This window comes from Phyllobates terribilis, unplaced genomic scaffold (assembly GCF_046119375.1).
Source record: "Phyllobates terribilis strain yellow unplaced genomic scaffold, ASM4611937v1 Scaffold_11__3_contigs__length_659146591, whole genome shotgun sequence".
Taxonomy (NCBI): Eukaryota; Metazoa; Chordata; class Amphibia; order Anura; family Dendrobatidae; genus Phyllobates; species Phyllobates terribilis.
In genome coordinates, this window is record NW_027362771.1 from 451,574,802 (window position 1) to 451,590,036 (window position 15,235).

General features: G+C 43.8%; 1 protein-coding gene across 2 annotated transcripts in view; it reads right to left on the reverse strand.

Moving 5' to 3' along the window:
- The window catches only part of AGBL1 (AGBL carboxypeptidase 1), a 1,577,225-nt gene that overhangs the window by 788,655 nt on the left and 773,335 nt on the right, over positions 1–15,235 (reverse strand). For both annotated transcript variants that reach the window (XM_073653286.1, XM_073653285.1), the window contains exon 19: positions 55–184. In XM_073653286.1, coding sequence (XP_073509387.1) covers positions 55–184 — 130 coding nt within the window. The remainder of the gene's footprint in view (positions 1–54; positions 185–15,235) is intronic.

Below are 15,235 nucleotides of genomic sequence, written 5' to 3' on the forward strand. Positions count from 1 at the left end.
ACTCAACTTGGGCACGTGGCCTAAGTGACGAAATGGCTTTTATAGTGGACTCACCAGTGGCGTTCTACCAATGCTCTTCAGGTAGTATAAAAGACCCTTCACATGGTAGATGGTAGGTTGTAGGTTGCAGTTGGGGGTTAACCATTTTCTGTTTAAATCTTCACCATTCAGGGAACACCTGTGGCTAAAACAAAAAGAAGATGTATTGTGTTCTAGGGTAATTTAGGGATTAAGCATTTAATGACTGACTGTATATAATATTGAGTACAAATTGGTCAATTTCTCATTCAGCATGAACATCTGCAGTAAAGCACAAGGTTTCACATGAAAGTACATTTATTACCATGGCGATTATGTAAGGGGTAGTGATGAGTGAGCATGCTCACCACTGCTCGTTACTCGCCCGAGCATCTCACTGCTCAAAATGTTCGGCCAGTATTTCCTGGATGCTCGGGTGGGAGCTCGGGACCTTGCCCTGCATGTTTGGCACTCTTTAGACAGCCAATTAACATGCAGGGATTGCCTGACACTCACTGTAATGCCGTAGCCATGTTGGTTGTGGCATTACAGTGATTGGCTGGCTGCATAGCGTCATCGGGTCTCTATAAGACCTGGTGGCCCTATGCTCATCACAGTATATCCCGAAAACAGGCAGAGTAGGGAGAGGTGCTGCTGAATGAGGGACAGAATTGGCAGTGTAACCCCTTTACCCCCGAGGGTGGTTTGCACGTTAATGACCAGGCCAATTTTTACAATTCTGACCACCGTCACTTTATGAGGTAATTACTCCCGAACGCTTCAACGGATCCCCCTGATTCTGAGATTATTTTTTCATGAAATATTGTACTTCATGATTGTGGTAAAATCTCTTCAATATCACTTGCGTTTATTTGTGAAAAAATCAGAAATTTTTCCGAAAATTTTGAAAATTTCGCAATTTTCAAAATTTTAATTTTTATGCCCTTAAATCAGAGACATATGTTACACAAAATAGTTAATAAATAACATTTCCCACATGTCTACTTTACATCAGCACAATTTTGGAGCCAAAATTTTTTTTTAGTAGGGAGCTATAAGGGTTAAAAAATTGACCAGCGATTTCTCATTTTTACAACAAAATTTACAAAACCATTTTTTTTAGGGACCACATCACATATAAAGTGACTTTGAAGGGCCTTTATGACAGAAATACCCAAAACAGGGCTCAGAAGGGAAGGAGCGAATGTAAAATTTGCTTGAATAATTAGTGGACGCCATGTTGCTTTTGGAGAGCCCCTGATTTGCCTAAACAGTGGAAATCCCTCACAAGTGACACCATTTTGGAAACTAGACCCCTCAGGGAACTTACTTAGATGTGTGGTGAGCACCCTGAACCCCCAAGTGTTTTACAGAAGTTTGTAACATGGAGCCGTGAAAATAAAAAAATCAAACTTTTTCCACAAAAATTATCTTTTAGCCCCAATTTTTTTATTTTCACAAGGGTAAGAGGAGAAAATGGACCCCAAATACTGTTGTGCAATTTTTCCTGAGTACGCCAATACCCTATATGTGGGGAAAATACAGTGTTTGGGTGCACGGCAGAGTTCAGAAGTGAAGAAGCACTGTGTGACTTTTTGAACGCAAAATTGGTTGGAATCGAGAGTGGATGCCATGTCGCCTTTGGAGAGCCCCTGAAGTGCCTAAATAGTGGAAACCCCCCCACAAGTGACCCCATTTTGGAAACTATACCTCTCAAGGATTTTATCAAGGGGTATAGTGAACATTTTGAACCCAGAGGTACGACACAGAATTTGATAACATTAGGTCATCATATTGAATAAGTTGTCATTAGTCTTGAGTGCAAGTGCTCGCTATTTGAGTTTGCATCGGGTGCTCAGGTATGCACCAAGTATCGCGGGTGCTCGAGTGACATGCTCGAGTCCCCACCCAGCATGTTTCACGGTTATTACACACCCCAAAAAAAACATGCGAGGATCACTCGTGCATGGCAGGAGGCAATCCCTGCAAGGTTTTTTTTGCCTGTATAACAGCTGCAAAACATTTGGCGCGGAGACTCGAGCATGTCACTCGAGCACCCACTATACTCGGTGCATACCAGAGCACCCGATGCAAACTCAAGTAGCGAGAACTTGCGCTCAACATTAGTCGCCATATCGTCGTCATTTTTTTTTCTTTACTTCAGAAAAAATCCCAACCCCAACACTAACCTTAGCCCAAACCTAACCCTAGCCCAACCCTTGTCCAACTCTAACCCTAGCCTAACCCTAACCTTAGCCTAACCCTAGCCTAACCCTAACCCTAGCCTAACCCTAACCCTAGCCTAACCCTAGCACAACCCTAACCCTAGGCCAACCCTAACCCTAGCCAAACTCTAACCCTAGCACAACCCTAACCCAAACCCTAGCACAACCCTAACCCTAGCACAACCCAAACCCTAGCCCAACCCTAACCCTAGCCCAACCCTAACCCTAGCCCAACCGCAACCCTAACACAACCCTAACCCAAACCTTAGCACAACCCTAACCCTAGCACAACCCTAACCCTAGCACAACCCTAACCCTAGCACAACCCTAACCCTAAAGTTTGTTTTTTACGCCATTCCTTGTGCGGTATAAGTGATTAGATGACTTTATTCTTCGGGTTGGTGCGATTACAGTGATACCAGATTTATAGAGGTTTTTTATGATTGACAGCTGTCACAAACTAAAAGACGCATTTTTTTGCAGACTAGTTTTTACATCGCTATATTTTGAGAGCTATAATTTTTCTATATTTTAGCTGACAGAGTCATGTGGCAGCTTGTTTATTGTGGGACAAGTTGACGTTTTTATTGGTACCATTTTCGGGCACGTGACATTTTTTGATCGCTTTCTATTCTGATTTTTAGAAGGCAGAATAAACAAAAACCAACAATTCAGGAATTGGTTTTTTGAGGGTTTTTTTATGCCGTTCTGCGTGTGGTAAAATTAATAAGGTAGCTTTATTCTTTGGGTCAGTACGTTTATAGCGGTACTACATTTATATTTTTTTTTATATTTTGGCGCTTTTACACAATAAAAACTATTTTATGGAAAAAAGAATTGTTTTTGCATCGCTTTGTTCTGAGAGCTATAACTTTTTTAATTTTTGGCCGTTGGAGCTGCATGGCAGCTTGTTCTTTGCGGGACAAGATGACGCTTTCAGTAGTACCATTTTTATTTACATTCGTCTATTTGTTCGCGTTTTATTCCATTTTTTGTTTGGCGATATGATGATAAAACATAGTTTTATGTTTCGTTTTTTATTTTTATTTTTTATCGTGTTCACTAAAGGGGTTAACTAGCAGGACAGTTTTATAGGTCATGTCGTTCCGGACGCGGCGATACCAAATATGTGTACTTTTATTGGTTTATTTTTTTTTTTCATAAGATTATTTATTTATGGGTACAATATATTTTTATTTATTTATTTTTTCTTTTTTTTTAATATTTTTACAATTTTTTTTTTATTTTTTTTTTCACTTTCTGACATTTTTATTACTTGTTCACATTGTCCCACTATGGGACTTTCACTTTTTGCAGCCTGATCGGCAGCATGGCATAGAGAGCAGCAGCTCCCTATGCCATGCAGCCTGTCAGCGCTGCACAGGGAGAAGCTGCTTTGGTCGTGCACTGCCATGACCAAAGCAAATTCCTGCCTCATGGTGTCCCGGATGTTGTTATGATGTCGTCGGGTCACCATGGCAACATCCGGGACCGGACTCAGATGCCGCTGGACGCCGGCAGAGAAGGTAAGTATAACGCTTACCTCCTCTTGCCACTGGAATACTGCGATCGATTTCGATCGCAGCATTTCGGGGGTTAATGTGCCGGGAGCGGTGCAGGACCGCTCCCTGCACATAACACATTGTGTCAGCTGTAACAATCAGCTGACACCCGGCGGCGATCTCGCCCGCACCGGGTGTGTGCGGGCGAAATTGCCAGGGCGTATTAATACCTATCAGGCCCATAAGGCCCAGGGCACACATACGTACTAATATGCCATGGGCAAGAAAGGGGTTAATAGTTAGATATAGATATTCCACAGCAAGCTATATATCCATCTAAACTAACAGTCCTTCTGAGGACTAATCCAGCTGCATATATTACTGGTGATAGCAGGAGTTAGGCAGGCAGAGTTTGTGGACACTGTATACAGCACATTAGGGTCCATTGCACGTTCTGTCTACTGCTGCTTCTGTTACAGATATCCATAGCCCTACATATCTGGGTTATTTATTTTTTGCTCTCAATCCTGATTATTTGCTTAAAAAGCAATACAGTACACCATTTTACTGTTTCATTTGCTTGTTAGTAGAATACAGCCAGATTTTTTTTTATTTTATTCGCATTGCTATATTGTGGAAGCAGAGAAACTTTTCCATCATCAGACATGATCCCATATTACTGGGTAATAATATAGACATTTTGTGGCTCGTGCCAAATATTACACTCCATTTAAAGACAGCCAGCTGTGTTTTGTTGAACCTATTCACGCTTGGTCGCTGACCAATACCATGTCTATAAGGCCACTTCCTAAAATCATGGTTATCACACGTGATCCAATATTACTGCAGTAATAATACAGACATTTTGTGGAGCGGGCCAAATATTACACTCCATTTGGCAAATGGGCAAGGCGCGTGGCAAAGGACAAGGAAGTGGATGTGATGGTGATGGTGAATGCAGAGGCTGAGGCCATGGGCTAGATGAAACTGCGCCTACTGAGGGAGCACAACAAACACCCACATCATGTCAAACTACCTTCCTGTCCCAATTACTAGGGGACCGCGGAACACCACTCTTTAAGCCAGATCAGTGTGAAAAGGTTGTTGGTTGGATAGCAGATAATGCTTCCAGTCAGTTTGCCGCCGCCACCACCACAACCCTTGTCTTCCACATGGTCAAGTCTCAGTGGCCGTGGACCCCATACTCCTCACCCTGATTCTCCTTCCTCCCACCATACCGAGTGCTCAGAGACAACTGATCCCACACTTGTCACTCCGAAGAGCTGTTCACTTTTCCATTTATAGATTCGGGCCTCTCGCCCTGCCCGCTTCAAGTGGGGCAAGAGGAGATCGCATGTAGCGATGCCCAAATATTTAAGTAGCCATGGTCACACGAAGGTGATGGTGGAAAACTGTTGCAAGAGGTGGATAATGATGATGAGACACAATTGCCACCAAGTCAGGAGGAGGACCAAGGTGCGTACGTGGAAGATGAGGTGGTAGACGATAAAGTCACTGACCCAACCTGGCAAGGTGACATGCATAGCGAGGACAGCAGCACAGAGGAAGAGGGCGGTATAGAACCACAACAGACAGGAAGGAGCAGTGGGGTGGCCACAGACACAAGGTGGGCAACTGTTCCCCAAAACACCAACACGAGGTGTCAGGTCTTCCAGAGTCTGGCTCTTTTTTAAAGACTGTCCAGATAACCCCAAAAAGGCCATTTGCACCCTCTGCTATGCCAGCATCATCATGGGCAGCAAAACTACCAGCTTGACCACCACCAGCATGCTCACGCACATGACAGCAAAGCACCTGACTAGTTGGACTGAATGCCAGGGTCCAGAAACAGTGTCTGTTTCTGGACCCTGGCAGTGACACCACTGCCTGCTTCGCTGTTGTGGGTACACGCCAATCCTCTGTCTATGGCGCCGGCAAAGACGCCTCCCGCCCTGCACCTGTCATTGCACACTTGCAACCATCACCGTCAGCATCCACATCCTTGTCCCAGCGCAGCGTTCAGTTGTCTCTACCCCAGTCCTTTGACGGCAAGCACACATACGCAGCCAACGCCCCACAGGTCACATTACTAAACATTTCTCGAATGCTTGCACTTGAAATGTTGCCTTTTACGCTAGTGGAGACGGAATCTTTTCACACCCTGATGGCGACGGCCGTCCCTCGGTACTCATTCCCTAGCCGCCACTATTTCTCCCAGTGTATTGTCCACGCATTACATAAGCATGTGTCCCACAACATTATCCGTGCCCTCAACAGCGCAATTACTGGGAAGGCCCACCTAACCACGGACACGTGGACAAGTGCTTGTGGCTAGGGATGGTACATCTTGCTGATGGCACAATGGGTTAATATAGTGGAAGCCGGGATCCAGTCAGACCCTGGGACGGAACACGTCTTTCAGACACTGAGGATTGCGGACCCTGGGTTAAACAGGGTTGTCCCCACATTCTACAGCTCTTGCATCTCCTCCTACTCATCCTCAGCCTCCATCTCCAAAATGGCCACATCAGTCGGAAGCTGGAAGCAATGCAGCACTGCCTTGGCCTAGCGGCAACAGGCACTGCTGATGATAATATGCTTAGGGGACAAATCACACACCTCTGAAGAGTTGTTGACAGCTGTAACAGAGCAAAAAGCAAAAATAGACAGTGTCAACTCCAGGGTGTTGATGAAATATAGTTTGTCTTTTATTCCACCATATAAGTCGAAGTTTTTGAAAAAGACTACTTTGAGTCGAAATGTTGTGTTTTATATGGCGGAATAAAAGACAAACTTTATTTCATCAACACCCTGGAGTAGACGCTGTCTATTTTTGCTTTTTGCTGTTTGCCAAGTGGGGTTCCTTGGAGATTGGAGATGTGCGTCCCATATGTGTGGTGCTGCCAGCCAGATATTTTTGAGAGAATAGTTGTAACAGAGCAGGCAGATCTGTGGCTGTCACCGCTGAACCTACAGCCAGGCATGGTCGTGTGTGACAATTTTAGGGAACCTGGTGGCGGCTCTGAAGCTAGGCAACCTCACACATACCATGTGTATGCCTGGCCCATGTGCTCAACCTAGTGGTTAGGCTGCTTGTCAAAATGTGCCAAGTGTGTGCCCAATTTCTAAAGTCATCTACAGCTTGTTCTGCCCTCGCCATGCTTCCACAGCATTAGCAGCTTCCAGCTCACCGACTGGTGTGCGATGTCGCCACGCGGAACTCGACATTGCTAATGTTGGGAAGGATTTGTGAGCAGTCGAGGGCATTTGTTGAATACCAGCTTCAATATGCCTGTCATTATTCAGGTCAGCCACTGCACATAAAATCTAATGAGTGGGCGTGGATGTTAGACATCTGTGTCATCCTCCAAAATTTGAGAACTCCACCAAGATGGTGAGCGACGATGATGCCATAATTAGCGTCACCATCCCGCTTCTCTGTCTTCTGAAATGCTCGCTGCTCACAATTAAAGAGGAGGCATTGCAGGCGCAGCACGATGAGATGGAGTAAGGAACCATAAAGGATGATACCATACAGCCTCATCTAATCCCAATGCGGATTGGGTGATAATGAGGAGGAGGAAGAGGAACAGGAGCTGGTTTCCTACACTGCAGACAGTACTACCCACACAACTGTCATACCATCTGTTCAGCGTGGATGGCCTGAGGAAAGGGAGAATGAGGAGGAGGATGAGGAGAAGAGTATGGACAGTTGTCCTCTTGGTTAGGACAGGGAAGACTTGGCTGCTACGAGTTTGGCTCACATGGCTGACTTTATGTTCCTCTCTCTTTCCCATGACCCTCGCGTTGCACGCATTTTGGTTGGTAACACATTTAGACCCACGCTACAAGGAGAATTTTGTATGTCTCCTTCCCACAGCGGAGATGTCTACTAAAATGTTGCAGTACCAGAAGACCTTTGTTGCAGAATTATTAAAAAAAATCCTATCTGAAAATGCTGGCGGCAGAGGTCACAGTTCCTTGGACAACCAAGAAGTACATTCAAGGAAGACAGAAATATTATGCAGCAGAGGCAGGGTATTACTGTCAAAGGTGTGGGACAGTTTTCTCAGACCTTCCCAGCGCACAAGCCCTGAGGCGCGGGTTACTCTGACAAGGAGGGAAATGTTTTGGAAGATGCTGAAGGAGTACCTTGTCGACCGTACCAACATCCTCCATAATTCCTCTGTGACTTATAATTATTGGTTATCCAAGCTGGACACGTGGCAAGAACTGGCTCTCTACACTTTGGAGGTGCTGGCCTGCCAGCTTTTAGCGTTTTGTCAGAGTGGCTTTTTAGTGCCGCAGGGGGAATTATAACTGATAGGCGCATCCTCCTGTCAACTGAAAATGCTTACAGTCTGACTCTTATAATATTTAACAAGGGCTGGATTGGGCCAGACTTCTCAACACCATCGGATGATAGCAGCGGAACATGAAGTCAAATCCAGTGTTTTTTTGGGGGGAAGTCTATTCCCATGCACCTCTTCACACCCAGACATGGGTATACGCTTCCTGATTTTGACTATTTTCTTTTGTCCTCCTCCTTCTCCTCATCCTACTCCATCAAATCACCTGAGTGACGGTGATGCAAACCCACCTAATTTTTTTAAGGCTGTTTATGATGCCCATAGGGAATTTCTTTAGAGGCCTACTTCTAACACTCTTTATGTTACACCATATGTTCATGTATACCCCCCAGAGGTAAATGTTTTTCAACCCATGCACTTAGTGCATGAGCATTACCAGTATAGAAGACCCCCTCCTTAACAATGGTAACAATTTTTGTTGGGTTTTTTCAAATTTTGGGCATGTCTTGCAGTCACTACATACGCAAAAACAGTATAGGAGACCCGCTCCTTTATAATGGGAACATTTTTTAAACTGAGGCCCTCCTCCGTCTCCTCATAGGGGTATTGGGGTTTTTCTAAATTTTGGGCAGGTCTTGCAGTCACTGCATACGCTATAACAGTATAGGGAACGCGCTTCTTAATAATGGAAACAACAAAGTATAGCCAGCTGTTGTCCCTCTAACAATAGTGAGGGCCGACTGCTGGCCTTTAAAGAATATCAAGGGCCGCCTGATGGAGCTATAAAAATAGGCTTTGTGACTTTCAGAGTCCCTCCTTCATAAATGAAATGAAACAGGATGTGTCTGATCATGTTTCACATACCACATGGCCAGATAAGGTAGTAAAATGTTAAAATGACATTTACCGGTGAATGTATTTTTCACCTTTGAAAACAATTGCAAAAGTGCAAAAATGCATCAAGAATGCTACATGTGAACATAGCCCAAGGTTTAGAGGAGCATTTTTTTTGGAGGGTTATTTATTTTGCCTTATATGCAAGTCATTACCCTGGAAAGAATGTTCCTTAACATTTTTTCCCGGAAAATCCATTTTGGTTTCGTTTTTGTATGTTTTATTGTGAGTCCGTAAAAGTGGCATAATACTTGGACAACATTGTTCACAGCAGTGACCTTGTAGTCAGAGATGCTTCCAGTGGTCTTCCCCATGCTCTTCCCATGTCATTTGAGCAATGTTTCCATCGATTTGGGCAATTCTTAGGCCCCCTACAGACCTCCGGGGCGGACCGCCAGAAAAATGCTCTAGTTTCCCATTGACTTACATTGGGCTTGTTGCTCGGGTTGAGCACCCAAGCATTACGATTTGCTCGACCCAAGCAATGAGCACCCGAGCATTTTAGTGCATGCTCATCACTAGTAAAGGGGTAACCATCATAGTCATACTGATGTAAAGTTTTTTGGTTCCCATTATGTGCTTGGCTTCTCCTCTCTGTGTATTATACCTGTGACAGCAAAAAACAACATCAAGGAAAAGCCACCACAGAGTGTGTCGGAGGGCAGTAGGTAGTTGTAATCTGTGAATGCAGGGTGATGCAGAAAAAGACAGTTAGAATTTAGGAATTACTGGATCAGGGGCGATTAATAGTGAGAGGCCCCTTATTTCAAGTCCAGCAAAGTGTTCTTTCTACAGAAAACAAGCTGCTGTATGTTTTACAGTACCAGCAAAAAGGTATGAGATTTCAGGGTTTTTTTCCTGACTGAATTTGAGCACTGCAGTGTTTTTTAACCCCTTCAACCACCAAGCCTGTTTTCACCTTCCTGACCAGATTAAATTTTATAATTCTGACCAGTGTCACTTTATGTGGTAATATCTCTGGAACGCTTCAACATATCCTAGTGATTCTGAGGTTATTTCTCCATGACACATTATACTTCATGCTAGTATTAAATTTTGGTTGATATAATTTGTGTTTATGTAAGTATTAAAAATTTATCAAAAAATGTGAAAATTTCACAATTTTTTAAATTTTAATTTTTATGTCCTTAAACCAAATAATTATACCACATGAAATAGATAATAAATAACATATACTAGAAGTCTGATTTACAACAGCATAAGTTTAACATAATTTTTTTGTTAGGGAGTTAAAAAGGTTAAAATTAATCAGAAATTTTTCATTTTTCCAACGAATAAGCCTCATTACCTTGACATGCCAAAGGCGGTATGTCACTCTCCACAAGGAGAAACCCCTTAGACCTCAGTCCAGAGCCACTCATCTAGCCAAATCAGTTCTCATACTTTGCACTGACGAGGGCCAACAGCCCGAAACACCGTGTCTGCAAATTGAGATTCTGATTTGGCTTTTATCCTAAGTCATATTGCACGATTCGTTAAAGGGTTGATTGTGACTTGTAGGATTGCTGCTTCCAATAGGTGGTGCTATAGAGTTCAAGCCCTCTTTTTCCCTGAAGAGACAATTTGCATATTAAAGTTCCCAGAGGAGCATTGCGCGGGAAATAAGCCTCCTTACCTTGACACGCCAGAGCCGGTATGTCACTCTCCACAAGGAGAAACGTTACCCCTTAGACCTCATTTTTCCAACAAAATTTACAAAACCAATTTTTTAGGGACCACATCTCATTTGAAGTAATTTTGAGGAGCCTATGTGACAGAAAATACCCAAGAGTGACATGGTTTTAAAAACTGTACTCCTTAAAGTGCTCAAAACCACATTCAAGAAGTTTATTAACCCTTTAGCTGCTTCAAAGGAATTAGATCAATGTGAAAGGAAAAAATAAAAATTGCACTTTTTCCCTCAAAAATGATTGTGCCCCAAAGTTTTCATATTCAAAAAGGTAGCAGGAAAAAATAGACAATACAATTTGTTGTGAATTTTCTTGTGAAAACACTGATACCCCATATCTGGTGAAAAACTACTGTTTAGGCGCACGATAGGGCTCGGAATGTAAGGCGCACTATTTGACTTTTGGAGCGCAAAAATCACTGGAATAGATAGACGCCATTTCACGTATGCAGAGCCGCTGATGTACCTAAAGAGCGGAAGCCCCCCACAAGTGAACCCATTTTGGAAACTACACCCCTCAAGAAAATTATCAAAAGGTATGGTGAGCACCTTGCATCCACATGTGGTTCACAGAATTTTATAACATTAAGTCATGGAAATGAAAAAATAAATTTTTTTGCAAAAAGGTGGCTTTAGCTTCAAATTTTTTATTTTCAGAAGGGTAACAGGAGAAAATGGACCATACAATTTGATGAGCAATTTCTCTTGAGTACATTTATACTCCATATGTGGTGAAAAACTCATCTTTGGGCACACAGCAGGGCTTTGAAGGGAAGGAGCGTTAATTGAAATCTGGAGCGAAATTTTGGCTGAAATAGATTGCCAATACAATGTCACATTTGAATAGACCCTGACATGCCAAAACAGCAGAAACTCCCAAAAGTAATGCCATTTTGAAGACTACACCTCTCGAGGAATGCATTTAGTGGTGTAGCAAGCATTTTCAACCCTTAGGCGATTCACAGAATTCTATAACATGGGCTGAGTAAATGGCAAATTACCATTTTTTTCCACTAAAATGTTTTGGCCCCAAGTTTTTAATTTTAAAAAGGGATAATAGGAGAAAATGAATGGTACAATTTCTTACGCAATTTTTCCCAAGTATGCAAATACCCAATATGTGGTCAAAAACTACTTTTGAGTCACAGTGCAAAGCTCAGAAGGGAAGAAGCACCATATTGAAAGTTAGGTTTTGCTGGAATGGCTTGAGGGTGCCATGTCACATTGGCAGAGCACTTGAGGTGCCAGAACAGTGAAAACCCCCCATAAGTAGCCCCATTTTATAAAATACACCTTTCAGTAAATTCATCTAAGGGCTCATACCCATATGTGAGAAAAAAAACGGTCCGATTTCTGGACCGAAAAAACGGGCGAGTGCCATGCGATTGTTATGCGATTTTTCACACCTAGCATCCATATGACATCCGTATGCAATACGCTTTTTTCCTCTGCAACTATTATTCTGCAATCATTTACAGGATCATTTACAAAGTTCTATGCTACAGAGTGGTAATATATCCGTAAAAATAGGATGGAATACGGATGGTCTGTATGCCGTCTGTTTTTTTCTCACACCCATTGACTTGCATTGGCAAGTATCGTCTGAGATAAGCAGCAAATCACAGCATGCTGCGATTTTTTTCTCAGTCCTCACTATTGTTTGAGAGCCATCAGCCGGCTGTGCTTTGTTGTTCCTATTATTAAGGAGTAGGTCTCCTATACTGTTATTGCGTATACAGTGACTGCAAGGGCTGCCAAAAATTAGGATGCACTCCAATACCCCTTTGAAGAGACGTAGAGGAGGGCCTCATTAAAAAAAATTCCCATTATAAAGGAGTGGGTCTTTTATACTGTTATTGCATATGCAGGGACTGCAAAGGTTGCCAAAAATTAGAACGCACTCCCATAGCCCCTATGAAGAGACGTAGAGGAGGGCCTCATTAAAAAAATTATTCCCATTATTAAGGAGTGGGTCTCCTATATTGGTAATGCCCATGGACTAAGTGCATGGGCTGAAAAACATTTACCCCTGGGGGTATACAAGAACATAATGTATACATGAACATACTGTATAACATACAGAATGTTTGAGGTGGGCCTCAAAAAATAGTACCTACGGGCACCATAAACAACCTTAAAAAAAAATTATGTGCGTGTTGCATGATGGTCACCCTGTTGATATGGTAGTGGAGGATGAGAGGGAAAAGGAGGAGGGTGACATAAAATAGACAAAATCAGTAAGCGTATACCCATGTCTGGATGTTCACAAGTACATTGGAATAGACTCCCCAAAAATAACCACTGTATTTGACTTTATGTTCCGCTGTTATCATCCGGTGGTGTCGAGATGTCTGGCCCTTGGACCTCCAAGGCGTAGAGAGACAGTTCGTTTCACGTGTCCAGCTTGGATACACAATAGCTCTAAGGCACAGAGGAATCACAAAGGATGTTGGTGCGGTCGGCAAGGTACTCCTTCAGCATGTTCCAAAACTTTTCCCTCCTTGTCAGAATACACCATGTGTCATGACCTGGGCGCTGAGAGGGGCTATGAAAACTGTCCCAGACCTTTGACAGTGTTACCCAGCCTCTACTGCATCTGGTTTGTGTCTCCCTTGCCTGTACTCCTTGGTTGTCCAAGGAACTGTGACCTCTGCCGCCAGCGTTGTCGTCAGCTGTGATTTTTTTTAATAATTCTTCAACAAGGGCCTTCTGGTATTGCAACATTTTATTAGACCTCTCCGCCATGGGAAGGAGAGATAGAAAGTTCTCCTTGTAGCGCGGGTCTAGAAGTGAGACCAACCATTAATTACTGTCGCTCAAAATACAATGCGAGGGTCACGGGAACAGCGGAAAAAAAAATTACCCATGTGTGCCAGACGGCCAACAGCCAAGACTTCCCTGTCCCCACCAAGAGGACAACTGTCCATGGTCTCCTCCTCATCCTCCTCCTGGTCCTCCTCCTCATTCTCCCTCTCCTCAGGCCATCCACGCTGAACGGACAATGTGAATGTTGTGTGGGTAGTACCGTCTGTATCACAGGAAACCAGCTCCTGTTCCTCCTCCTCTTCCTCCTCCTCATTATCACCCAATCCGCGTTGCGATGAGATGAGGCTGGGCTGTGTAGCATCACCCTGTATAGTTCCTTGCTCAGTCTCATCATGATCTGCCTGCAATGTCTCCTCTTTAATTGTGAGCAGAGACAGTTTCAGAAGACAGAGAAGCGGGATGGTGATGCTAATTATGGCATCAACACGGCTCACCATCGTGGTGGAGCTGTTGTGACATCGCACACCAGTCGGTGAGCTCAAAGCTGCAAATGCTGCTGAAGCATGGCGAGGGTGGTAGAAGCAGTAGCTGACTTGCTGAAATGGGCACACACGTGGTGTACTTTCACAAGCAGCTCAGGCAGATCCGGGTAGGTTTGGAGAAACCGCTGAACCACTAGGTTGAGCACATGGGCCAGGCATGGTATGTGTGCGAGATTGCCAAGCTTCAGAGCCACTACCAGGTTCCGGCCATTGTCACACACAACCATGCCTGGCTGTAGGTTCAGCGGTGACAAACACAGATCTGCTTGCTCTGTTACAGCTTTCAACAACTCTGCAGTGGGCTTGTATAAGGCGGGGATGGCACACAGGTAGAAATAGTGGTGGCTGGGGACTGAATACCGAGGGACAGCCGCTGCCATGAGGTTGCGGAAAGCGTCCGTCTCCACAAGTCTAAAAGGCAACATTTCCAATGAAAGCAGTTTAGAAATGTGGCAGTTTAGTGTTGTGAATGGTGGGTGGTTGGCCGAGTGTTTGCACTTGAGTTCAAAAGACTGGGGTAGCGACAACTGAACGCTGCGCTGGGACAAGGACGTTGCTGATGGTGATGGTTGCAAGTGTGAAACAACAGGTGCAGGGTGGGAGGCATCTTTGCCTGCATCATGGACGGAGGCTTGGCATGCATATACAACAGGGGTAGAGGCAGTGATGTCACCCGCAGACACTGTTTCTGGACCCTTGCGCTCGGCCCAACTAGTCGGGTGCTTTGCTGTCATGTGCCTGATCATGCTGGTGGTGGTCAGGCTGGTAGTTTTGCTGCCTCTGCCTCTGCTGGCATGGCAGATGTTGCAAATGGCCTTTTTTGAGCAAACTGAACAATTTTTAAAAAAGAGCCAGACTTGGGAAGACCTAGCAGTTGGACTGGCAACTTCCCTCATGTTGGTGTTTTGGGGAACAGTAGCCCACCTTGTGTCTGTGGCCACCCCACTGCTTCTTCTTGCCTGTTGTGGTACTACACCTTTTACTGAATCCAAATCAGTAAACTGAGTTCCCAGGAAGAATATATATATATATTTAATTGCTATGTACTAGATTAATTGATATGGGTCTTTTTTAATTCAGAGATTTATTCTGAATATCATGCTCGAAAATATTTGCATATCTCAAATTTTTTAGTATATTCTTTGAAATCTGTGTTAACCTAATGGACTTTATGACAGTGGGCATTGATCACTAAACCACTAATTTAATGACACAAGTTAAGACAGGCAGTGAACCAAGGAACAGCCAGTATGGGTGTAGACTCTGTACTTTTTTTGCTATTTTAACA